Below are 26,016 nucleotides of genomic sequence, written 5' to 3' on the forward strand. Positions count from 1 at the left end.
AGCGAGTTAACCCCTTCTCAGAACTTGCTGTTCATCGGAGGTCGGTTCAACACGGTGTCCCATCACCTCTTTGTCCCCCCAGACCGGTGGTACAAGATTCAGGCGATGATTGCCAAAGTCTTAGCGGTGCAACAGACTGTTCACTTTTGGGAACAGCTGTTAGGGCCAACTCCGCCCGCTGCAACGGTTTTTAATCCGGTTGTTAGCAACGGAGGTGAACAGTGCGACAGTCGCCCTCCCTCAGGATCCGAGCCCCACAGAGTGGATGCTGAACCCAGTAGTGTTTCAGTGGCTGTGCGAACGTTTGGGTCGTCCGATTGTCGACCTGTTCGCAACGAGGTTCAACAATCAACTCCCGTTGTTTGTATCACTAGTCCCAGACCCGAGGGCCATCGATCACAATGCTCTCGCGATAGACTGGACGGGCTTGGACGCTTATGCTTACCCGCCGACAGCGTTGATACCACACATTCTAAGCCGGCTCCGAGGAGTTCGCTGTCGAATGTTACTGATCGCGCCCTTGTGGCCGAACAGATCGTGATACCCCGACTTGCTGACCCAGGTCACGCAGTCGCCACTTCCACTGCCTGTGAGACCGGATCTCTTGATCCACCCTTACTCCCGTCAGCTTCATCCAAACGCAGGGCAGTTCAATCTGCACGCGTGGATGTTGTCACCAAGCGTCTGAGGAGTAAAGGTTTTTCTCGCTGGGCGTCTCGGGCATACGTTAGTATGCATCGTGATTCTACCCAGACGGTGTATAATGCACGTTGGGTTATTTTCACGAAGTGGTGTTGTAAACATCACATTCATTCGCCAGATAAGGTATCTGTGCAGGATATTGCTCGTTTCATGTCTCACTTGCGAGAGACCCGGAAACTCTCCGGGGGTTCCATTGCCAACTATGTCTCGTCCGTTGCTACGGTACGGGACGTTGCTATGGGTACCAGTCTCTCCAAAGAGCCGGTGATACGGGGTATTATCAAGGGTTTCAAACAGCACGATCTTAAGAAGGGCAGCCTTCGGGCACCGGCCTGGGATCTTTCCCTAGTGTTGCAATCACTTACGGAAGCTCCGTATGAACCCTTGCATAGTGCTTCGTTCCGGCATGTGACTTAGAAAACAGCATTTCTCCTCTCCTTTGCCACGGCGGCATGTGTATCCGAAATTCATGCACTCGATGTCGCCAAGGTACGATTCGATAGGGGTGACGAAGGGGCGGTCCGCCTGGGGCTGCTCACGGGCTTCGTCGCCAAGAATCAGAGAGTCGGGCAAACGGAGAGAGAATTCACTATAAGATCACTCAAAGAAATCTTACATCCTGCTGATACTGAGGACAGAGCGCTGTGTCCGGTTAGGGCCCTTAAGTATTATCTTAAGGCTTCGAATGAACGTAGACAAGGGCGTGACCGTCTGTTCATATCGTGTAACCCTAATCGCACGGTTGACATAACTCGCAACTCGATTGCGTTGTGGCTTCGTTCTGTCATCAATCTGGCGTACCGGTCTCGGGGGTTACCGGTAGCGGGGTCAAACCCGCACGAGATCAGGGCACTAGCGGCAACATTTGCCCTACACTCGAATATCTCTGTTCGCAGAATATTACGAGGTTGTTAATGGCGTTCTGACTCGGTTTTTGCCAATCATTACCTCAAACAGGTCGCTGATGCCGTCGTGGAGAGTGTGCACCGTCTTGGCCCGCGGATCGCGGCGCAAGCGGGCACCTAAGGGGTGTGCCCAGCGCAATTCCGAACTCCTAAGGCGTCAGACCTTGCACGGTGGTCAATCTGGGTCGACTCCAATGTTCCCACTGCCGTGGGTACAGGAGTTGGGGTCCCGCAAACCAGCGCACTCACACCACAGGTGAGGGCGGCTTTTTGTGTGCTTTGTCCTTATTTTGTATTTTGACAATTATGTATTTATGCTCTGGGATATACGGTCTGAATGAAATTAATTTCCCTCTTTTCGACTGTTTAACCTGATCTAAGATTAAGCTCACGCGGATACAGTGTTCTCATCCGCTGCGGCGATGAAATACCTATCCAGTGGGGCCGTTTGGAGTCACCAATCGTTTTGGCAATGACGATTGAGCCTTACGGTATGCGCTTGACAGTGCTTTGGTATTCCTATAGGGTAACGCCTAGCTAGGTGCTTGTGCATCGAGTGCTTCCGTCTTGGTGTTTACTTCCGCTGGTCGGAAGGAACGCTAGCAGTCAGGATTCGGGTTGTAGGTGCTCCCCACCGCCTACTGTGGTAGTCAGCCTCGGTATAACAGTGGTAACGTATTACTTAATGTAATTTGTAGAATTTTCCTATTCGGAATATTCTACAAGTAATACGTTACCACTGGGCTGCTGCCCGCCCGTCCGTCCCCCGAGCACTTGCTCTCGCAAGAGACAAGAGTGAAGGGTGTCACATGGCAGCTAGGTGGCTACGCACGTGCTGCATGAGGTAATTGAGATCTCTGTGGTAGATTTCGCTATAGCAGCAGTTGTGGGAGACAACAGCCTCGGTATAACAGTGGTAACGTATTACTTATAGAATATTCCGAATAGGAAAATTCTACAAGATTGTATGTAAATATCAGTATATTCAATTATTTTACATATAGTACTCTGTCAAGCTTGTTGGATGCCAAATATGACCTGACCAATCTTGTAAAATCAGACAGTGATTTCCATGTCTCTGTATACCACATCTGTAGGTCTAATTGGACAGAATTGCCCTGAGATGTATGAAAAAAGCATTGTCTCAAAGTGCAGAATGTTTCTATGTTGTTGTGACGTTGTAGTTACAAACTTTCTGTATGATTAATAACTGCCAAATACCAGACTGTTTCAGTTAATGAAACTCAATATTTGTTGTTTTTCAGACACAGTGATGAACTTGGTGAAGAAGGTATTGAATGTGGATGAGGCTGACCAGAGCACTACAGGAGATCCTCCAAGTAAGGCACTTTGTGTACTGAGCACTGGACAGAAAGCCCTGATGACTGGTCTGATGATCAGGAGCTGTCTGTCTGTCTGTCTGTCTGTCTGTCTGACATTGGGTGCAGTAGTTGTCATCATTGTGTCACCGAATAGCATCTCCCAAGAAACCTTAAAAAAATGAATTGTTTCTCAATGGCTTTTGAAATATTTTGCAGGTGGGCGGTGTTTTTTTGTCGTTGTTGTTCAAACTGGTATGGAACCTAATAAACAGTTGTGTACAATCCACCTGGGAAAGGGCCTCCCTTCATAAATGTATTCCTTGATGAGTAAAATACTGGAATATACTATTTGACTAGTATTGGACTGCTAGTGTGTGCCTAATACATGCATACAATGAGCTTAGATTTTATTTCACAACGCGAAGATGTTATCATGAGCTCACAACACTGGAGAAGCATGTCAACAAATCCGTACTGAAGTATGAAAGTTAGTCGTGTTATTACACATCTGGCTATAAGGGTGTTCATTGTTCAAATACACATGTAATCTTAATCTCTGCATATGAAACATTGTCCGGCATACAGTACTCAAATACCATTGTATTTGTAAATCATCATGTCTAGTCATAAATTTCATGCTTTCATTGACCTAATTTACAAACGGCAACACAAGACCACAAACTCCTATTGCTGCGAGGACCATAACACGAGATGCACAGTAAAGCATTGTGCATGTAAAGGGAAGTAATTGTATTGGATCGCATCGGTCATAAGTATTTTGCATTTCGCTGCCGGGTTGGTGTGTTTAAGATGCCGAATATTTAAGGATTTTTTTTTTTTTAAATGGAAATAAAAACGAGTCATGCGGCAGACTTTGTGATGATGTGGGCAGTGACTGAGAACAAAGACTATTATTGCTTTTAGCCTAAAATATTGAAGCTGAATCTTGTGCTATTTAAGCTACCCCCTGTATCAAGGCTTGTTTAATGTGTTTACTGAAATTTGAGCTGTGGTCTCAGTTGGTTTTCTCATCCAGTGTCCTCAATTCTGTAAATTTGGAAAGTTTTGCACCATGAAATTCTTTCTAGCGGCTGTCAATAGCACATGTAATGTAATTAAGGAAACAGGATGTGAGAGATTATGTTTGCAGTGATGTACTGGCTGGTTTGACAATGTTCTGGAAGGGACTAAAAGAAATATGCCTCCATACATTTTTGTTTGTTGTTGGTCTGAAAAACTATCTGCGTCATGAAGCTACAGGTTTCAAAGTACTGTCCTGATTGCAAAACTTTCCCGATTTACAGGATCTGCCTGTCCCATGGCTACTTTCTTTTCTTTTTGAATTGTGAAAAACCCCAATAATATTCAGCTGTTACAACTTACTAGAAAACAGATTTTTTCTCAAGTGGTAGGAGATGGCATCATATTACCATAACTACCTCATGTTGCCATAGGCTAATGCCCTGCTGAATTGATATGGACTCAGTTGGAAGTTCTAACTTTGCTGAAACTTGATTTATATTTTCTTGCTGTGCTTGCTGACATTATCAGTCAGAAGTGCATGTAACTCTCATATTAAGTCAGCTGAAGGCGCTAGACATTTTGGTTTGGAATTGTATTGTATATATTTTTATTGTCATGTTATGAGCCATACACCCATGATGCAGATGTACATTAATAGTGACTCTCTGAGCAGAACATTTACTAGTTTCTAGAACTGTTTCTCAGAAATAGGTGAAATTCTTATTTTTGTAACTAATTATGGGTTCAGTTCTATTTATGGCATCAAAGTTAGACCTTTACCTTCAGCAACACAATTGATAAAAGGTTAAACCTTTGTGTTAATGAAGTTTCACTGCTTTGATTTCAAGCATGTTGTACCGTGTGTTTCTCCTGACATTCGTGCTTGATTCCTACTTGTCCATTAGTGCCACTGAACATATGGAAAGTGCTTCTGCTGCAGGTGAGACGGATGTTGTTGGGGGGAACTACTCCCATGATGGCTACTTGCTGCCCTGTGTGCCAGATGCTGACACCAAGTAAGTGGAAGGCCCAGTTCCTCTTGGAGGGTGCAACATGATATGTGGATGACCAAAACGCAATCCTCATTCTACACTTACATTTAAGAATCCTGCATTCTGATTGGTCCTGCCAGTAGTATCACATTCATGTCACTCTATTAACTTTGCTGATGACTACATTGCTGAAAAGAAAATAGTTATTTGAAAGCATTTTTTCAAACCTGATAGGCAATTTAACAGACAACACATACAGGTGATCCTTGATTAATTTTAACTAGAGTGATGATAGTGTTTAGGCTGAAACACAACAAACAACAATTAATAGAGTGGATTGTAAAATTCAGTCACATTATGAGATCCTGACATTGTACGGTACTCTCAGACATACTTTGACGACATGTTTACTGTGTGAAACTGCTTGGACTTCCTGTTAAACATCACAATGTTATCCAAGTGGTTTGTACTTTAGAACTAAACATTAAATGTTTATTGTTTGATGGTGAAAGTTTTGGTTTGAGTATAGTATCTACTGCTCACATATATATAATTATGTTAGAAAATGCACTATGATATAATTGTTAAGTATTCTTGATAGTCACATTTATATTTCCTAACTGTTCCTCATGAAGTCTGTGCCGTAATGTTAGTGTTGTAGACAGTACTGTATTGTGTGTTCCATGCCCCAGGTTATCTCCCTTCAACCAGGAAGTGACTGACGCCCAATGTCTATACTTGATGGCCACACAACTGTAATTAAGTGTAAATAATATATCTTCACTGAATTGTTATTACTCACTTGTAACTATTTTCTATGAACTAATACTCAACCAATGACATTGTAAATCTATAGTTTGTTTACCATAAGGACTTTGTAATGTAATGGGATGAACAAGTGTGATAGTTCTGTCACTATAAGCTTCTATGTTACAAGGAATGCGATGTTTGGTGTAAATACTAGCACTGTTATCAAGCAAGTGATGTACTTGGAGCTGAGAAATCAATGGGAATGCACGCTGATCCGGCGACCAGGCAATAATGTAATTCCATCAGTATGGGGGGATTTGCAGTACTCTCTCCCACACAAAGTTTTGCAGGAGAAATAGCCCTAGTGTCATAGTTTGCAGACACATCATACATTCATTGAGGACTTGCTTTAGTTTTTGGTTTTGTAAATATAATTTAGTGTTCCTTGTAATATATGAACTTTTGATAAGAATTATCAACACAAATTTACTTGATTAAACGTTATGGAAAGCATTTGAAGAATAGAAAGAATCATATGGTGTCAGTGTCATGGACAGTTGAGTTGGACAGGGTTCCACGTAATGTCACTTGTTCTCCAGGGACTTCACTTTTGGGACTAACCACAGTTTGGCACAATCAGATGTATCATCAAGACAAGCAGGAACTTTTCTGTGACTGTAAAGTCATATAATTTTATCTTAACACATACTTATTGCATATATCTACTCATTTCCGAAAGGTAGTGAGTGAGTTGGGTTTAACGCTGCTTTTAACAGTATTCCACATCGCGGCGTATCAGCTTAATGTGGAAGAAAAGCCCGAAGTGATGCAGGTCTCAGATTTTACCACTTCGGTGAAACCCACGAGCACGGGTATGGTGCTTATAATCCTAGAAAAATAATCGGGGTGAACCAGGATTCGAACCCACAATCATAGGTTTCTGGCGTGCCCAAGGGGCGCAACTCTGCACAGCGAATCGCAGTGCCTTAGATGACTTGGCCACCCGTGCCCCCCTGAAAGTGGAAACTGCCTGAACTGTGTTCCCAGACAACAGAGAAAACATCTCATCCGAATGCACCTCAGGACTGCATGCGCAACGGAAGTACTTGACCAAGACCGGTTACTCGTCATTCTCTCATTTTCATGCCAACCGGGTGGTTGAGGAAAGATTTCCTGAGCTTTGTTATCCGTGCCATCCTTTCAAAATTTTCATATAAATTTGTTTGTCAGAAACAGAAAAAGACCACACCACACCTACACCTTCTTCAGAGGAACATAGATAGACTTTCTAGGGAAAGTATATACTTATCTGCCTTCTTTACAGATTATCCCTGAGCGACTTCCCTGGGCAGCAGAAGTGTTGACACCCCTGTAAAGGGTACAACCAGACTGAAGAGAATCATCTGTGGTTGCCTGCATCACTAAGAAAAATCTGCAATTGCTGGCGAAGAAGAATACTTCTTCTACTTCATCGAAGTCAACGCCAACAAAGCATCAACACATCTGTGCTAATGTGAATATCACAAAGCAGACTGCTGCAGCTGATCTATGAAGTCTACATTATAGATATTCCACCACACAGCAGATAACATCTGCGACGTAGGAACAACCCCCTTATGTTGGATTCGTCCCTCATGCAGGCGCAGACCTTCACGCAGGCCTTGGCCTTTGCGCAGCCCTAAGGGTTTGTCTAGGGGTTCGTGCAGCCTACCTGCATGCAGAAAGCCTTCACGCAGCAACCCATCTACACAGAGGTGCAGACCTTCGAGCCGCCACCTGCTCTTTCACAGTGACAGGGGTTCATGCAGCCCTCCTGCACACAGCTACCTACCTGTGCACAACCTATAGGGTTCGCCTTAGCCTGCCAGGTTCACACAGCCTACTACGGACTCCAACTTAGTCACCAATGTTACGCAACAAGTTTTCCTTGCAGTGCAACAACATCAGACATTAGCTAAAGATTCCAATCAGCATATGCCGTCTTTATCCTGCTCTGAAGAGACTTTACAGACTTCCCACTGTTCATCTACAGCTCCGAACCCTTGTGCTTAATTCCTTTTATAAGATGACAATGTGTTCAGGCCTTTTTTGAAGATAAGTCCCAATCTGCTGTTCGTACCTCTTTTTATCCAGACCATTAATTACTTATCTGGATTGCAGATAGATTACCTATCTCATCAACATCTAGAGAGCCATCACTGGCAGATATGTATTGTATAAAAGGGGAAGATATCCATACTGACTATTCCACCAAGTCACCAAGAACCTTAATACATCGACCGCCAAGGCCACTATATCACAAGGGCTACAATGATCACACAAAAGAATACCAGGAATTCATCTCAGAACACATCAGCTCTACGTCTGCTGACCTTGTTACGGCGACAGGGCCTCATAACTACCTCCCATTGGTCAGACCTTTTTATGAAGCCTCTTCTTCGGCAGACATGGGATGGTCAAACCACCTTTGATGGCCATGTTAGAAGCACCCACAAGGAAGGAAGTAGTCCAAGATTCTAAGGACCAGATGCAGATTAAGTCAGCCCAGACGATGAACTCCAAACGACAGAAACTAAGAAGGTTGTTCATTCTGTTATCTAGGAAAATAGTACAGAAGTATCCAGAACAACAATTTCCTTCTGGATGAGAGCAGTAATTCTCAGAGCCTTCAGACCGGCAGGGCTAGCCCCCTCCCTGTCAGCTTCCAACCCCCATAAAGTAAGAGCCATTACTCCATCCCGACAATTATGGAGGCTGTTTCTGGAGATCAGATACGGTTTTCGCTAACCATTACCTCAGAGATTTTTCTACACAAGATGTGGCTGGAATTCACCAGTTGGGACCACTAGTGATCGTGCAACAATTAACTCCTACCAGAAAACTCACCCAATATTCACGTAGACTTATTGACGTCAGGTTACTGTCTCATTACCTTGACTGAAAGTCCATGTTCCCCTGTTTTACTGTAGAATTCAGAGCATGAGTGAAATGTTTATGTTAAGATTATGTCCTTTTCTTAACTACTTATTCGTTCAAAGTAAGTGACCTTTACAAAATCCACACACAGATTTACTTCTCTCTGTCACAGAAAGAAGGTGGTAATACAGAAGAAAGTAAGAAGAATATCATGTTCCCAGGGGTTAAAGAACAGACCTCTATCTGAACCCCAAACAGGTGGAACCCACAACCACCTGTTGTATTCAAGCATCAAGTATGAGTCAGGATAAGATAAAATATGTATTTCTTAGGGTAAAAATATTATTTATACTTATCCTGACTCATACGCTAAAGCACCCACCCCACCGTCCCTTCTTACCCTGTTTCAGATGATTTAAGTACGGGAAATGAGAGAGTGATTAGTTAGCAGGTCGGTCACATGCTTCCCGTGCGATTGCGTGCTCCTGGGGTGCGTTCAGGTGAGATGTTTTCTCTGGGAACACAGTTCAGGAAGTTTCTACTACCTTTCGGAAATGAGTAGAAATGAGTAGTGTCAGGATTGGTATAATAATATTTTACCCTAAAAATACATTTCTAAAGGACATGGTATATTGAGCACTTTGTTTTGGTGTTAATATTATTTGTGGTCTGAAGGTTTGCATGTGAGATTGACAGACTTTGGTATGCAACTTTAGAGTTGGTGAGATGAGGTGGGAGAGCAGTGGAGATGTCCCCACAGTAACAGTCCCTCTACCCAGCAGTCAGGCAGGACCAACAGGTGGGTGCAGCAGACAACAGATGGACAGGTGTCTTACAGTCCACCTGTTACCAGTCATAGGAGACTACAAACCCAATACCCTTGCAGTTGGTTCTAGTTTCATTTCACACAGTTTGTGAGCTGTCAACACTTGTGTTGCCTTATTGGGGTCTGGACAGTAAGGGAATGGGGATGTGTCCAAATTGTTCAAGTTGTTGCACATACGTTTTGTGATTGATTATAAGAACCTGATGAAATGCTATGTCTAAACAATAACAACTGTGTTGTTGGTTGTAACAAGAAGGTAAATAGAAACACAGGCACAAAGTATATCTGAAAGCTTATCATTTAAATGGGAAGAAAATATTCTGAAACTCAATCAAAAGTGTCATTCAAGCTGCACTTAGAACTAGATACAGTCCGTAGATATTCGGCATTTACAACTTTCAGGTAAGAATATTGATTTCATGTATCTTGGAATCAAACAATTCTGTATTCCAACTTACAAATATAAGTTACATGATGCCATTGCAACTGTTAGAGGCATGCTGTTTGTTGTGTGGAACTTTCATGTATATACATATTGCTTTCAGATCTGCCTATTGTAACCAAACTTCAAGATGATGAACAGATACCTAGTGAGCACAGTGGGAATGAGAATCTGGTGACATTGTTGTCATCTCAGTATCCGGGTGCTGTGGAGATTTGTACCACACCTTCACAGCACAACAAAACAAGCCCTCATCGTATGGTTTGCTCCTATATTCAGACAATGCTAAGTAACAAGATCACACAGACATGTTCCTCACAGCCGGAGCCCACTGTGGCCTCCTCCCCCAGACAGAAGACAGACACTTCTCCCAAGACTTTGTCAGACACCAGCAGCACACCTGTGGCAGACACCACTCACTCACAAAGTTGGATGGAGGAAAGTCCAGTGACTCACACAACAGAGAGATCAGCAAATACTGCAGGCAGCTTCAGTCTGCAGGAAACACAGGCAGATAAAGGGGACAGATCTGTATCCGCTCACGAGATATCTACTGATGATGATGACAGTAAGAAGTCTGTACCCGACACAACAACAGATACATTGGTGGTCAAAACCCAGAGTATTACTGGAATAAAGACAATAGAATCTGTGACAGTGAGCCTTGAAGCTGAGCAGGATTTCTCAAAGCCTTCTGAGTCTAGCCCCTCAGTGAGTAGCAGCCAACAGGAGAATGAGGTAGTGCCTCACCTCAAGCCTAGCAGCACCCCATCCTTTGTGGAGGATTCCCACAAGTTGACTCACACCCCAGTGCTAGAGACACAACAACCCTCGACAAGTGACACTCTAGCAGAAGACCTCGGGAAAACATCAGTCAGCAGCAAAGTGTCTCCATCTCCAGCTGTGGTTGTTTCCAGCAGCGTAGACACTCTGCCCACCAAAGTTATTGCTACAATGTTGGATGAGGAGGTGGATGAACACAAGGACAGCCCTGGTCAAGAGTCTGATGTGACAGAGAGTGTTGTTAAAGCAGAGAATATCACAGCTAACAAAGACAAGCCCCTTGATCTCATGCAGGTTCCACTGGCCCCTGTAGCCAAGAGGGAGACTGCTATTATGAGGCTTACAAACCGTATTAAAGCACTTGAACTGAATGTCTCTCTCAGCAGCAGGTACTATTTTCATCACAGCTTATTGTATCCGTACAAAAAGTATTCTATGGATTTAAGACACCCTTTCCCCCTTTGAAAGTTAAGCTTCTATATACTACATTATATCAAAATATAATCAACAGATGGAAAGAACATCTCTGTGTTATGCACTATACATAAAACACTTTATATTAACACTTAATATTCATTCCTTTGACTTCGAATACTTTTGTTGTGCAGGTTCCTAGATGAGTTGAGCCATCGCTTCAAGAAACAGTCTGAGGATATGATGAGACTACTTAATAAAACAATCGCTCATTTTAACAATGTGACAGGCAGAACTGAGGTAAAGGTAGGTACTCACTGTGTACACATGTCCATTGTGTACCTGGTTGCTGCATCAGGGCTGATGTATAGGTAGGTACTCCCTGTGTACCTGGTTGCTGCATCAGGGCTGATGTATAGGTAGGTACTCCCTGTGTACCTGGTTGCTGCATCAGGGCTGATGTATAGGTAGGCACTCACTGTGTACCTGGTTGCTGCATCAGGGCTGATGTATAGGTAGGTACTCATTGTGTACCTGGTTCCTGCATCAGGGCTGATGTATAGGTAGGTACTCACTGTGTGACTAGTTGCTGCATCAGGGTTGATGTATAGGTAGGCACTCACTGTGTACCTGGTTGCTGCATCAGGGCTGATGTATAGGTAGGTACTCATTGTGTACCTGGTTCCTGCATCAGGGCTGATGTATAGGTAGGTACTCATTGTGTACCTGGTTGCTGCATCACAGCTGATGTATAGGTAGGCACTCACTGTGTACCTAGTTGCTGCACAGGGCTGATGTATAGGTAGGTACTCACTGTGTACCTGGTTGCTGCATCAGGGCTGATGTATAGGTAGGTACTCACTGTGTACCTGGTTGCTGCATCAGGGCTGATGTATAGGTAGGTACTCATTGTGTACCTGGTTCCTGCATCAGGGTTGATGTATAGGTAGGTACTCACTGTGTACCTGGTTGCTGCATCACAGCTGATGTATAGGTAGGTACTCACTGTGTACCTGGTTCCTGCATCAGGGTTGATGTATAGGTAGGTACTCACTGTGTACCTGGTTCCTGCATCAGGGCTGATGTATAGGTAGGTACTCACTGTGTGACTGGTTGCTTCATCAGGGCTGATGTATAGGTAGGTACTCATTGTGTACCTTGTTGCTGCATCACAGCTGATGTATAGGTAGGCACTCACTGTGTACCTGGTTCCTGCATCACAGCTGATGTATAGGTAGGTACTCACTGTGTACCTGGTTGCTGCATCAGGGCTGATGTATAGGTAGGTACTCACTGTGTACCTGGTTGCTGCATCAGGGCTGATGTATAGGTAGGTACTCATTGTGTACCTGGTTCCTGCATCAGGGCTGATGTATAGGTAGGCACTCACTGTGTACCTGGTTGCTGCATCACAGCTGATGTATAGGTAGGTACTCACTGTGTACCTGGTTGCTGCATCAGGGCTGATGTATAGGTAGGTACTCATTGTGTACCTGGTTGCTGCATCAGGGCTGATGTATAGGTAGGTACTCACTGTGTACCTGGTTGCTGCATCAGGGCTGATGTATAGGTAGGTACTCATTGTGTACCTGGTTCCTGCATCAGGGTTGATGTATAGGTAGGTACTCACTGTGTACCTGGTTGCTGCATCACAGCTGATGTATAGGTAGGTACTCACTGTGTACCTGGTTCCTGCATCAGGGTTGATGTATAGGTAGGTACTCACTGTGTACCTGGTTCCTGCATCAGGGCTGATGTATAGGTAGGTACTCACTGTGTGACTGGTTGCTGCATCAGGGCTGATGTATAGGTAGGTACTCATTGTGTACCTTGTTGCTGCATCACAGCTGATGTATAGGTAGGCACTCACTGTGTACCTGGTTCCTGCATCACAGCTGATGTATAGGTAGGTACTCACTGTGTACCTGGTTGCTGCATCAGGGCTGATGTATAGGTAGGTACTCACTGTGTACCTGGTTGCTGCATCAGGGCTTATGTATAGGTAGGTACTCACTGTGTACCTGGTTGCTGCATCAGGGCTGATGTATAGGTAGGTACTCACTGTGTACCTGGTTCCTGCATCAGGGCTGATGTATAGGTAGGTACTCACTGTGTACCTGGTTGCTGCATCAGGGCTGATGTATAGGTAGGTACTCACTGTGTACCTGGTTGCTGCATCAGGGCTGATGTATAGGTAGGTACTCACTGTGTACCTGGTTGCTGCATCAGGGCTGATGTATAGGTAGGTACTCACTGTGTACCTGGTTCCTGCATCAGGGCTGATGTATAGGTAGGTACTCACTGTGTACCTGGTTGCTGCATCAGGGCTGATGTATAGGTAGGTACTCACTGTGTACCTGGTTGCAGTTTCATGTCACTTGTAGTGTACAGAAATTACCGATGTATGACTAGGTGTTGTTCGCAATTGGAGAGTTGTGTCAATAGGCTTCTGAGCTTTGTACAGGGATATATGTACTTTTCCACCTTGTGAGCAATAAAAATTGTTTGAAATATCAAATTTGCAAATGCCTCTATCAAGGATATGAATTAGAGACAGAATAGGAGAAAAGAAAGTATTGTGATATTTGTTGAGTCTGGTGTGCCAAATAATCATTGTCTTACTGTTGGCTAGTGTGACTTCTATACAAAATAACTACCGTATTCCCACGCAACCCATCAATCAGGGGTCTATTAGGTGTCCAGGGAATTACGGCGATTCCACCTGTAATATTACTGTATGTGATCCTTCAAATTGGTACTTGTTGCAGGATTAATGGTATTATCGTAGTATAGCACCTGGCCTAGGCTTTTTTTAGTCTTGTGAGCATTGCTACAAAAAGACCATTTAATAACACAATTTCAAGCTGTTAGAGTGAAATATTTTGGGTTCGTTTGACAAACTTGAATTTATTTCCCTAGGATACACTACAACAGGAACAATTAGAAAAACTGGAATCACGTGTGGAAAATCTGACTGCCCTTATGACTGAGTTGTCTATAAGCATGGAGGATCTTAACAACAAGGTATGTCTATCTCTTTTGTCGGAGCCTGCAGCCCATCTACTGCAGGAGGGGGACTATCCCAGGATACCTAATAACTGGGAATAGGTGAACGTAAGATGTCACATAGTACCTTGTCTCATTGTATGTTTACATGTTTAAAAGATCAACAACTGTTGTCACCTTTTCAGATTACAGACAGACAGCTAGTGTGGACAACAGTTGAGTTTTTTCTGCTGGGGATTGTATGTATTGTGTGTCTACGGCGTGGTGGTTCTCCAAGCATACACCCAGATGTTCGCCACTTGCTGGAGATGATGCCTAGCCATCCAAATCACACTGCCAGTGTGCGGCGGAACTCTGTGGGCGCTGTTGGCAGTGTTTTGTCAACAACACCAATGAGAAAACAAGCAAGTGAATCTGCCCTTGGTCAGTATTGCCTTACATTCATTGATGTTTGTGTTGGTTAAAATGCACAACAATGCATCATTGCTTCTTGAAAAGAAAAGTAACAAAGATAATTTAGCAGTATCCTGGCAAGGCACCACAATTGGTTTTCTAAACCATGCACTTTTAACAGACGTTAGAGACTTCATTCCTGTTAAAATACATAACCTGGGAAGTTCTTAGGTCACCTGACTTGAAGTCAAGTGAACTTGTATCATGGCATTATTGTCCGTTATCCGCAATTGGCCACACATCGTATACATTGTCAGACACCACTGGTCCAGTGAAACTGAAACTTCACATGCTTGTTCCAGCCAATGATGACACCCCAATTTGCTCAATACATTCAAATTTGACCTTTACTGTGTGATTCTGCCATTGCTCCAACACATACTATTTGATGCACGGAAAGGGAACCACAACACATTTTTTACAGGATTTCTATTTGTTTATGAACAATTATTCTTTTCTTATGTAAAACTTGAAATGTTCTGATAACAGCTCTCTGATGGCATGGTGTAGATTAGTTGTTAGATAAAGTAACCACAAACACAGATTAAATTTTGAAAGATTTTATTCCCTCCCATAGGATATGTTTAAACCCCAATAACAATACTTACATCTAAACTAATTCCAAATTAACAATTTAAAACAACTCTATACATGTACATAAACTTTCACCATGTTCACAGTTTCTTATGAGTATATAATGTCACTGCACTGATAGTCTAGCTACTAGAGGACACTTCCTCTGTGGAGTGATTTGTTGATCCCCCATCCAGACGCTGGTTTCCCCACGGAGTAGTTGCTGCCTGTTTACATGGATGTCACATCGGTGTCCATCCTATGTTACGTAGTCCTGCTGAGGTCTGCTGTATGACGCTCACACTCACATGGAGATCATTCTCTTCCTACACGGTATTGGAGGTACTTTCTTCCTCCTAATGTTATCGTGAGGTTGACCAGTCAGTTCCGGGACACTACAGTATAATATCAGCAACTACAGTCACTTAGGCACTTGTCAGTACATAACAGTACATACAACAATGTGTCAGTACACTGATTTACATTTCACTGAGTGGAACTGTTTATGCTGGAATCATTTGTTGTTGATTTTTTAAGTGGCTACACATTGTTATATTCAATATATGCATATGCTTACATCGAACAAGAATACCCAACTGAAAATTCTATCCTCAATGTACATTATCCTAAATAAAACTAATAGATCAAAGACTTATTCCAACCAGAGTAAGCAGCTTTCACAATGGTAGTCTATTTCTGGAACCTAGTATGAATAAAATAATGATTCCTGCTGACTGCAAATTACTGCCATGCCCCGCAATTTAAACTGAACTCCACTATTCAAGCTGCCCTCCACTATTCAAGCTGCCCCTGACCTCCCTAATGTTGTGCCAAGTCTCAGTAAGGATAAGAATTTATGGAGGAACCACCTCTTTATTACAATTAAGAGCGACGTTTTGGTGTAGGTAGGTTCTAACACCGTTATCAAGCAAGTGATTTACTTACTTACTTACTTACTTTGGAGATTTAACGTGCGCTTTCCGACTCATGCATATTTCGCACACGGGCCCGGCCATGCCATTTAATGTGTTTCCGAAAGGGGCGAAAGTGGTCTGTGCAACCCAAGAGAGGGCTTTAGGGGTTGCTTATATAGAATTTGGGAATTTTTAGATTTGGAAAAGATGCCGATGGGGTTGGGGAGGAGAACTAAGGGAGCTGGGTATGGTGGATGTTTGTTTGTTTATGTGATTTTGATTTGGTAGATTATTGTGTTTTTAGATGCGTTTTATTAGTTCCGTTTTGATTAAGAATACGCCTAAGGCCTTGAAGTTTTCTAGTTTATTTTGTGGGTTTAGTATAGCTTCTAGAGTGAGAGACTTGTTTAGATTGAGGGTGGTTTGTAATGCGGTTCGATGTGTTAGGTAGTGTGTGCAGTGAATAAGTGCGTGTTCTGGGGTTTCTAGTTGTTTGCAGTGTGGGCAGTTACCTGTAGTGTGTGTTTTTATTTTTTTTAGGGTTTTTTTTAGGTTGGTGTGTCCTGTTTGGAGTTTAGTGATTACTCTGTCGATTTCTTTTGATGGATGGAGTATTTTTGGTTTGGTTAGTGGTTTGCTGAGTACTTTTTTGATTTGGCTATTTGAGTTTAGATATAGGTTATGCCATTTTTGGGTGATTTTTTGCTTGTTTACACTTTTAATTTCTTATTTTGAGATGGGTAAGTTTAAGCTTATTTCTGGGATTTTGAGGGATAGTTTAGCTGCTTTATCAGCGTTTTCATTACCGCATATTCCTACCTGGGCGGGTATCCACAAGAAGGTTATTTGTTTGCCTGCCTTAGTTAGGTCGTTGGAGCTTTTAAGTATCTGATTTATTAATTTAGGTCGGTTTTTGGTATTTTTGTTTTGGAGGGCTTGCAGTCCACTTAGGGAGCTGGTAAGTATTAGGATTTTTTTGTGGTTTTTGGATTCTTGATTATGGAGGGCTGAGGCCATGCCCATTAGTTCTGCCGTGAATATTGATTGGTTGTTTGGGAGTTGGAAGGATTGTGTGGTTTTAGTTGGTTGTGTGGTATGGACTCCGAAACCTGTGTGTTTGGAGGTCGGATCTGAAGATCCATCCGTGTAAATGTGACACCAATTTGGACAATTTTCGTGTATGTATGCTAGTGTGGTAGTTTTAGCTATGTTTGGGTCGGTTTGTTTATTATTCGTTGGGCGGGGGATATAGAAACGGGCTCCGTCCCTCCGTCTGTCTGTCCGTCCGTCACATTTCGTTACCGGAGCATAACTCATAAACCATTCAATATTTTTTCACCAAACTTTGCAGGTCTGTCAGGTACATGCTGAACTGGTGCCTTTTGCTATTGAGAAATTTTAGAAAGGTTTATTTTTTACGTTTCCATGGCAACAAGATGGACTTAGGTTCTGTGAGGGTAGGGTTCGTTTCCAGGGCATAACTCATAAACCATTCAATATTTTTTCATCAAACTTTGCAGGTCTGTCAGGTACATGCTGAACTGTTGCCTTATGCTATTGAGAATTTTTAGAAATTTTTATTTTTTACGTTTCCATGGCAACAAGATGGACTTAGGTTCTGTGAGGGTAGGGTTTGTTTCCGGAGCATAACTCATAAACCGTTCAATATTTTTTCATCAAACTTTGCAGGTCCGTCAGGTACATGCTGAACTGTTGCCTTTTTTGCTATTGAGAAATTTTAGAAATTTTTATTTTTTACGTTTCCATGGCAACAAGATGGACATAGGTTCCAAACTTATCTTTTTTTTACAATTTCCATGACAAGTGCCACCTCGGTTAAAAAAGGTTAGGGTTTGTTTAGATTCAATTATGTCATAAATTCTGCAACAGGGGCAGGGGATATAGCCACGTTAGTGGCAAACTCTTGTTTATTTGGCTAGCTAGTGTTGTGTCTATTTTTGGTATTTTAAGTTTAGGGGTGAAGATATTTGTTTGTTTGCAGTTTTGTTTAAGATTTTTAATTTGGTGTTCATTTAGGTAGTTTGTTATTCTTTGGGATATTGGGGTAAGTAAGGGGTGTTTACGAGCTAGAGCTTGGTTTTTGGGGCTGATGTTTTGGTTTATTAAGTTTTGGATGAGAGGGTTTGTTTGGGACGCGGCCCAGAAATTTAAGCTTAGCTGTTCCCTGTGTAGACTTAGTGGCATTTCTCCTGTTAAGGCCTGAAGTGAAGTGTAGGAGGTGCCATGTTGGGTGCGTGTAATTAGTTTGAGAGTCTGATATTGTATTGAGTCAAGTTTTTTAGATAGAGAGTTGTTTAGGGTGTTGTATATGGCGCGGCCGTAGTCTAGTTTTGATCTAATTAGTGATATGTAGAGAGAGAGGAGGGTATCTTTGGAGGCTCCCCAGTTAGAGCCAGTTAGGCATCTTAGGGTGTTTAGGTCTTTACTGCATTTAGTTGTTAGGTTTTGGATGTAAGCATCCCTGGTGAGATGTTCATCGAAAATAAGTCCTAAGAATTTGGTTTGTTTTTGAAATTTGATTGTTTGGTTGTTTAGCAGTGATTTACATAGTGTGGTTGGCAAGTATATATACAAGTAGGAGGCAATGTTTATGCAGTAGAGTAGATATTGTTATACTGGAGTAGAGAAGCCTGTTATGTACACACAAGGGTAGTGATGACAATCATTGGTGAAGTCAGTGACATAAACAAAGGATGAAGCCAGTAATGTAAACAACGGGATTATGTCTCGCTTCCCTGAATCTAACCTGTTCCCATGGTATTACCTGACAGTATCTAGCAGGAACCCTCCAAGCTTAATATACTACTTTAACCATACCATAATACCTCTTTCTAAAGTACTAACATTTAATTACTATAACCAAAACAATAGCTCTCTAATATCAAGGGGTAGATACATTCTCAGATTACTAATTTAAAATGGTTCTGATAACACCTCTCTGATAGCATGGTGGAGATTAGCTGTTAGGTGACAGTTGAGCACAGACCTACCCTGAGACACAAGGCTTTATGAGACACAAGTGATCAAGACAGAAGTCAGTTTCTGAAAGTTGAACTGATTATGTTATTATCATGCAGATTTCTCAGTATGATCTGACTTTGATGGAGTCTGTACCTGGATCCTTTCTATTTCAGCTGCTGCTATAGCTAATGAATATAATCCAAGTTTTGAGATTGTGGAACAGGGAAATTCACTTCTTAGTCAACAGCCAGTGGTAAGTAAATATTAGGTCGTAGAGACTTAACTGAAGAACCCTCTTTGTCAGCATATTATCTGTAGTCAATGAGTTATGACAAAACGTATCGGTTGTCAGTAATATTACCCTCACTATAACCTCTCCATGAAATAATTTAATCATGTTACTAGAACAGGCATTCAGTAGACATTCTATGTTAAAATTCGTAACACAGCTCTGTTTGTTTACTGACTTATTTGGATCTACATGTTGTCATTTACATGGAACATTAACGTTATTCAAAGCCATACAACTGTCAGAGACAATTTAGACTGCATTATAGCTCTATGTTCTCAGGCAGTTTGTTTACACCACAATACTTCACATGACAGGCACTGAAAGCATGTAACACAGCAACCTCGTAAGCCATCATGATGGTAGCTTAAAAGATGGTACTTGTTGTTACCTTGTCTGGCGCTCGGCATTAAGCGGCTAAAACAAGGACTGGTCAGCTCGGAGTCAGTATACTGTGTCTGAGTGGAGTATACATGTTAAACTGCGGCATGGTATCTCAGTGGGCTAGCACTATAAATTGGCATCAGTTCGGACTAGTACAAGCAGCCACACACACACACACACGTGCATGCACGTTGCTATATAAGTGCAATAATCTTGGACGCGACGTTAAACCCCATTTCACCTCACCTCTCTTTTTGAGGAACTACTTCATTCCACTATACAGATGGAGGTTGTATGGCTGTCAGTGCAAACTAAATAAAATTGTGTTTAGAACTACATCCTTCGAGGTGAAAACATGTCCCTGATGTTAAAATAGTTTGGCCCTAATGTCCCCTTTCACTACGACCACGAATATCCCGAATCACCCCGAATTGGAAACTTCCGAAATTTGTGATGATTCGGCCAATAATGCAAACTTTCATGGCTAATCAGTTCGAAAAATATGAAGAATGCTAGGAATGGGTTAAGAAACATGTATGAATTACAAGATTCATGTACGGATCATGCACGAATTGTAAGAATCACCTACGACTAAGTTGCGAATATGCCGAAGGTTGTTCTTACTTAATTCTTACATGATTAGTAGTTGACTCCGGACATTCATGGCTGTTTCGGGATATTTTCTGGTTGAGGACAAGAAATTTTAGGAGCCACGAATTGCTAAGAATAGCCAAGAATGCTAAAGAATTAGCTGTTACGGAACATAAGAATTAATGACGAATGGATTACGATCTGGTCACGAAATTGCAATTCGGGGACCCTTCCCACAAATGCTTTTGCCAAACAAAAACTTTTTTACCGATTAGACGAACTCCCGCGAAGTGTACAAATGTTTGGGAATCAAATAAGATTCATTTAAGAACTTCAAGAAATGTTTCACATTTATCTACGAACATGAAAAATTTCCTATTCGGGGTGATTCGGGATATTCGTGGTCGTAGTGAATTGGGGTCATTACTCTATGAAGGTTCGTACTCCAATGATCTCACACAAAGTGAAAGTCAATTCTTAAATAATAACCTCAGACTGACCAATCAAAATCGAGTAATTTCCAAATTCATGGTAGAATTGCACATTACATCCTTGTTTCATATTTATTGATTTATGAAGACAGAATTCATGAGATTTTCAAATTTGTGTTTTTGTAATGAGCACATTGTGAAATTGTCAAAATTTGAAGATGAGTGAGTGAGTTTGGTTTAACGCCGCTTTTAACAGTATTCTAGTCCTATCAGCTTAATGTGTCAGCTTAATGTGGGAGGAAAACCCAAAGTGATGCAGGTCTTAGACGTTTACCACTTCGGTGAAACCCACGAGCACGGGTATGGTGCTGACAAACCTAGAAACATAATTGGGGCGAACCGGGATTCGAACCCACAATCATAGGTTTCTGGCATGCCCAAGGGACGCAACTCTGCACAGCGAATCGTGGCGCCTTAGACGGATGTACTAAACAGCCTAGACAAAATCAGTTGTATTTTCAGTTGTCACTGAGCCTGATTTAATTTACATATTACAATGGAGTATTTTGAATTGATAATTTTTTTTAATTTCTTGCTTTTTTTTCAAGCAGAAGGATGGTAACAAGAAAAAGAAGAAGAAAAAGCATAAAAATCTGGAACCTAAATCATCAACTGAGGCAGTGTCTCCAGAGGGCTCCGACTCTCTGTCTGCTACGCAACTCACAGAGAGTGCAGGCCTGTTGTTTGGTGCAGATGCTTTGACTGTCCTCACAGGCATTCCTGATCCTTCTTGCACTATTGCTAAGACAACAGATGAGAAATCCACTTCACACAGAATGAGCACCAAGAGTCTTCCAACTCACAGCAGGCAAAGTTCCCAATCGTTTATTGAAATCCACAAGAATCCATCTAATGTGACTGTCCTTCCTAAGAAGTTATCGCTGCCCAACTCTGGTAGCCAAGCCTCACAGTGTATCAGTCACACAACTAAACACAGTAGTTGTGCCCCTCCCAGTGGACTCAAGGCACACAGCCTACACAGCCTACACAGGCTGCCCACGCATCCCCCTGCAGGCGGCACTGTGCAGGCAGCCAGTAGTGTTCTTGCTGGTACACAGGTGAAGACACTGGCTAATGGTGCCATGTGTGACAGCAAACCAGTGAGTGGAAGGACATCAGCACACATGTGGAAGTCCACAGGCCAACACAAGCCGGTGCCGCCCCCACCACCACCACCACCACCACCACAAGGTGGCACACGCTACCCAGGTTTAAAGGGAACCAAATCCAACCCCAAGCAGAAGAGCTGGAGTTTCAAGAAATCCATTGGTTTTGAATAATATATATGTAAAGTATATGCTTATTACTTCTTCAAACCTGTGATTTGAGGTATGGGCTTGACTTGGATGGCTTGTTACTAAATTATGGAGTGCATATTTGTTGAATGAAGAACTTGATTGTGTGTTTTAGTGACAAGGAATAGTGCTATCTGCTTTGCAGGCTCTTGGTTACTATCATTATTTACTGAAAGAGATTATATTGTGTAGTTGACCTTCATTCTCCTTTGCCGTCCAAGGAAATTGTTACTTCCAGTCTTGTATTCATGTGTCATGTCATTGTGCAGTATCATACTTATTTTCAATTAATCATATGTTTTGTTATGAAATAAGTACACGTGTATGACTGTGTTACATATTTAATGGCAAGAACAAACAGATGGGCAGTTAACCCAAGATGAAATCTTTACTCACAGTTGGGATCATGTAAGGACAGAGAATCATACACACATTGATTGTCAGGTGTTAATTTAGAGAATCATGCACACATTGATAGTCAGGTGTTAATTTAAGGCATTATTCAGTGAATTCCAGTGTGAATTCCAGGATGTTTTAGGGACAGGCATACAATTTCTCAAATCAATATGATTATTCACATGAAATGTTGTAGATGTAGATGTCCAGCATGAAATCTCTAAGTCAGCCTTATGTCACATGACTACACTATTCCTCAAGTCATCACACCAGAAGGTTATTGTCTGGGATATCAGATATTTGTAGTTTGGATATCAAAATGTTCATGGGTCTTCCAATACAGGGTTAAAGTTCAAGTAAAAATGCAGCTGCCATTTTATTGTGAAAACAACAAGTGATAATACTTGAAATATATGGAGTGTCTAATACAGGTATTTCTCTGTACCCAAAGATACATAATCAAGGGAAATACACAACATTGAGCATGTCACATATGTATGAACAAAGTCATGATGTAGGCTCGCAGACCTACAGGTTTAGAGACTCTGGTAGCTGAAAGTTTGCCCAGTAGGCTCACAGACCTACAGGTTTAGAGACTCTGGTAGCTGAAAGTTTGCCCAGTAGGATCACAGTCCTACAGGTTTAGAGACTCTGGTAGCTGAAAGTTTGCCCAGTAGGATCACAGACCTACAGGTTTAGAGACTCTGGTAGCTGAAAGTTTGCCCAGTAGGATCACAGTCCTACAGGTTTAGAGACTCTGGTAGCTGAAAGTTCGCCTCAGGAGGCTCACAGACTTACAGGTTTAGAGACTCTGGTAGCTGAAAGTTTGCCCAGTAGGATCACAGACCTACAGGTTTAGAGACTCTGGTAGCTGAAAGTTCGCCTCAGGAGGCTCACAGACTTACAGGTTTAGAGACTCTGGTAGCTGAAAGTTCGCCTCAGGAGGCTCACAGACTTACAGGTTTAGAGACTCTGGTAGCTGAAAGTTCGCCTCAGGAGGATCACAGACCTACAGGTTTAGAGACTCTGGTAGCTGAAAGTTCGCCTCAGGAGGCTCACAGACTTACAGGTTTAGAGACTCTGGTAGCTGAAAGTTTGCCCAGTAGGATCACAGGCCTACAGGTTTAGAGACTCTGGTAGCTGGTAGTAGCTGGTAGTTTGCCCCAACAAGATTCACATCCAATGTAACAAAATGTTGAGAGGATGAAGGATCATATTACTTTTTGAACAAATACAACTAGTTTACCCAAGTTTCTGAAATGTGGGAAATTTTGAATTGGTTCCCAGCAACCTATGCATGTTGTACAGGACAACTTGGTGGAGGAGGTTGTCAGGCTTGGCTTCTGGTAGATAGCATGTCAATGTACACTGATGGGTATTTCAAAGTATTGTTTACATTAACCATACAACCTCAGCAGAGTAGCCATTGATAAGTGTATATAAACTTGTGTCAACCATCAAAGTATTTAAAACATTATGTACAAGACTGCAAATACCTCAAAGTAATAATAGCTATATGGTAATATCGTCATGCAGGGGTTAATCTTAATATCTACTGTCATTCATGGGAGATGGATTATACTTTTTCAGATGTGTTTTATTAGTGCCTGAAAATAGTAATTATCGTTTGTTATGTTGAATAACTATAAAGAGTACTGTTCTTATCTCCCTTTGATTAAGATATCTTTGTTGCCAACAGGCATGGTATATCTTTTGTGGAAATTCTATATTTGTGCCAAATATCACAATGCACCACAAGTGAGATCATTTCTTCAGCAAGACAGAAACAATTCTGTCATTATATAAGGTTAATGCTCATTTGTGTCATGTCGAGATTAATGTAGTTCTACAATCACTGAATATTATATGTGCTTTACATAAAATTACTTACTTCAAATAGCATATTCCAGCAGGTTTTGGGGAGCACCTTTAGAATACAGCACCACCTCTTCTTGAGAGGACGATCTCTGCTGTAGGTCACATTTCACTAAGACAAGCAACCAATTTTTGTGAGAATCTGCTGGATGCGAACTTGAGACCTTCGGATTGTTAGCCCGACAACTAACCGAATGAGCTACGTTCACACTGTAAAACCAAGTGCATATTTACCTAGTCGAGCCTACGATGTTATGGAACTGAACGGAAAGGGTGGAATAGGTGACGGACACTTACGAAGGCTACAGGTAGCCATGGTGTCTAGTGACTTTCGTCACTTACAAGTGATCCTGATACCATTCGGCACTCTCGTCCCATTCTGTGATCTACAAGATACCAAGTGGTGAGGGATGAGCCAATATGGCACAAACTGAAAACAACACTCAACAAAACTAACCCTAATGATTGTAAAAGAGTGATTGATCGTAAAGGGGATCCAAGGGCAAAGGATAGAGTTTGGGGTAACCTACAAAAGATGTCCCATGTTAGATAAAGTGTTTGGACCAGCAACATTTGGATGTGTGCAGTGTCAACTTAATATACGTAATAAGCTGCATTCCTATGAAAATTAATAAATTGATGTTCATACAGTTTGGCCCTCACTCTATGAAGGTTCATACTCCAGTGAGCTCACACAAAGTGAAAGTCGATTCTCTGTCGCAGTGAGCCATCAATAATCCCAGACAAACCATTGACTGAAAACATGAGCAGTGATCCACACAGTAAGCCTTAGCACAGAGCCAGACAACCTGCTCCACATCATAGTTACATACTGCAGGACGTAGACTGGGGACCTACTGGTATTCTCAATTGGAGGATTGTAAACAGTTACGAAGCGAGTATGGTAATGTTACCATGTAGTTATGAGAAATTGTAAAATATCTCTTAGAATGAAATAATTGTACAAATGAATTTTACTTAAAAATGAGTTGATATGTTAGTTTTCAAGTAATTCAAAGTAATTTTATATTAATTTGATTCAATTTAATCACATGACTCGAAACATTCCATGAGTGCAATGTGGGGCCGAGTTTATGTAAAAATGGCCTAAAGTTGGGTGTTGCTGGTTGTTGTGGGTTGAGGTTGCATCTCTCTTTCCAACACTAATGTTAGCAGACCACAGCAACTGCCAGCCATGAGAGAGTGTGCTTTCCCTGCTGCTTGCTGCTTACATGTTACTGTAACCAACATGAATCGGCAGCCTGTGGCATGATATGGCGGTGGTAGAGAATCAGTGGCCGGTTTATTTGACTGCTGTATATTGTTAAATGCCATACGCTGAGCAACAGGTCTACATGTGGTTATGAAACTTTTCAAGGATTGCTCATTTCTTTGTCCTGAGAGACATACAGAATTCCTAGGGCATACAGAATTCCTAGGGCACCAAAGCACCTCTGACAGTTTTGTGGACACAGTAGTTTGAATATGTTGGGGAAAACCCCGCGTCATGAAAGATCATCTTGACATCATCTTGCCATATTTCTTCCAAGGTAATAATGTTAAAAAATTTAAAAGTTTAAAGAAACTATTTATATGATGTGGATGTGCCATCTTGTTTAACAATAATAAAAGAACAGTTTTACCAAGGATATGTTAGATCACGGTAGAGGTAATTTTGACAATCATGACGTC

General features: G+C 42.0%; 1 protein-coding gene across 2 annotated transcripts in view; it reads left to right on the forward strand.

Annotated features, from left to right (window-relative positions):
* Nucleotides 1-25,171, forward strand: part of LOC124123940 (SUN domain-containing ossification factor-like) — a 79,023-nt gene extending 53,852 nt beyond the window's left edge. The window contains exons 9-17 of one of the 2 annotated variants that reach the window (XM_046487143.2): nt 2,873-2,947; nt 4,893-4,968; nt 9,327-9,409; nt 9,982-11,050; nt 11,270-11,381; nt 13,995-14,099; nt 14,267-14,504; nt 19,177-19,256; nt 21,307-25,171. In XM_046487143.2, the coding sequence (XP_046343099.2) occupies nt 2,873-2,947; nt 4,893-4,968; nt 9,327-9,409; nt 9,982-11,050; nt 11,270-11,381; nt 13,995-14,099; nt 14,267-14,504; nt 19,177-19,256; nt 21,307-22,038 (2,570 nt within the window). In that variant the 3' untranslated portion in view covers nt 22,039-25,171. The remainder of the gene's footprint in view (nt 1-2,872; nt 2,948-4,892; nt 4,969-9,326; nt 9,410-9,981; nt 11,051-11,269; nt 11,382-13,994; nt 14,100-14,266; nt 14,505-19,176; nt 19,257-21,306) is intronic. The other variant, XM_046487144.2, reaches the window with a different exon arrangement.
* Nucleotides 25,172-26,016: the final 845 nt, after the last annotated feature.

This window comes from Haliotis rufescens, unplaced genomic scaffold, assembly GCF_023055435.1.
Source record: "Haliotis rufescens isolate VD_foot unplaced genomic scaffold, xgHalRufe1.0.p SCAF_8, whole genome shotgun sequence".
Lineage (NCBI taxonomy): Eukaryota > Metazoa > Mollusca > Gastropoda > Lepetellida > Haliotidae > Haliotis > Haliotis rufescens.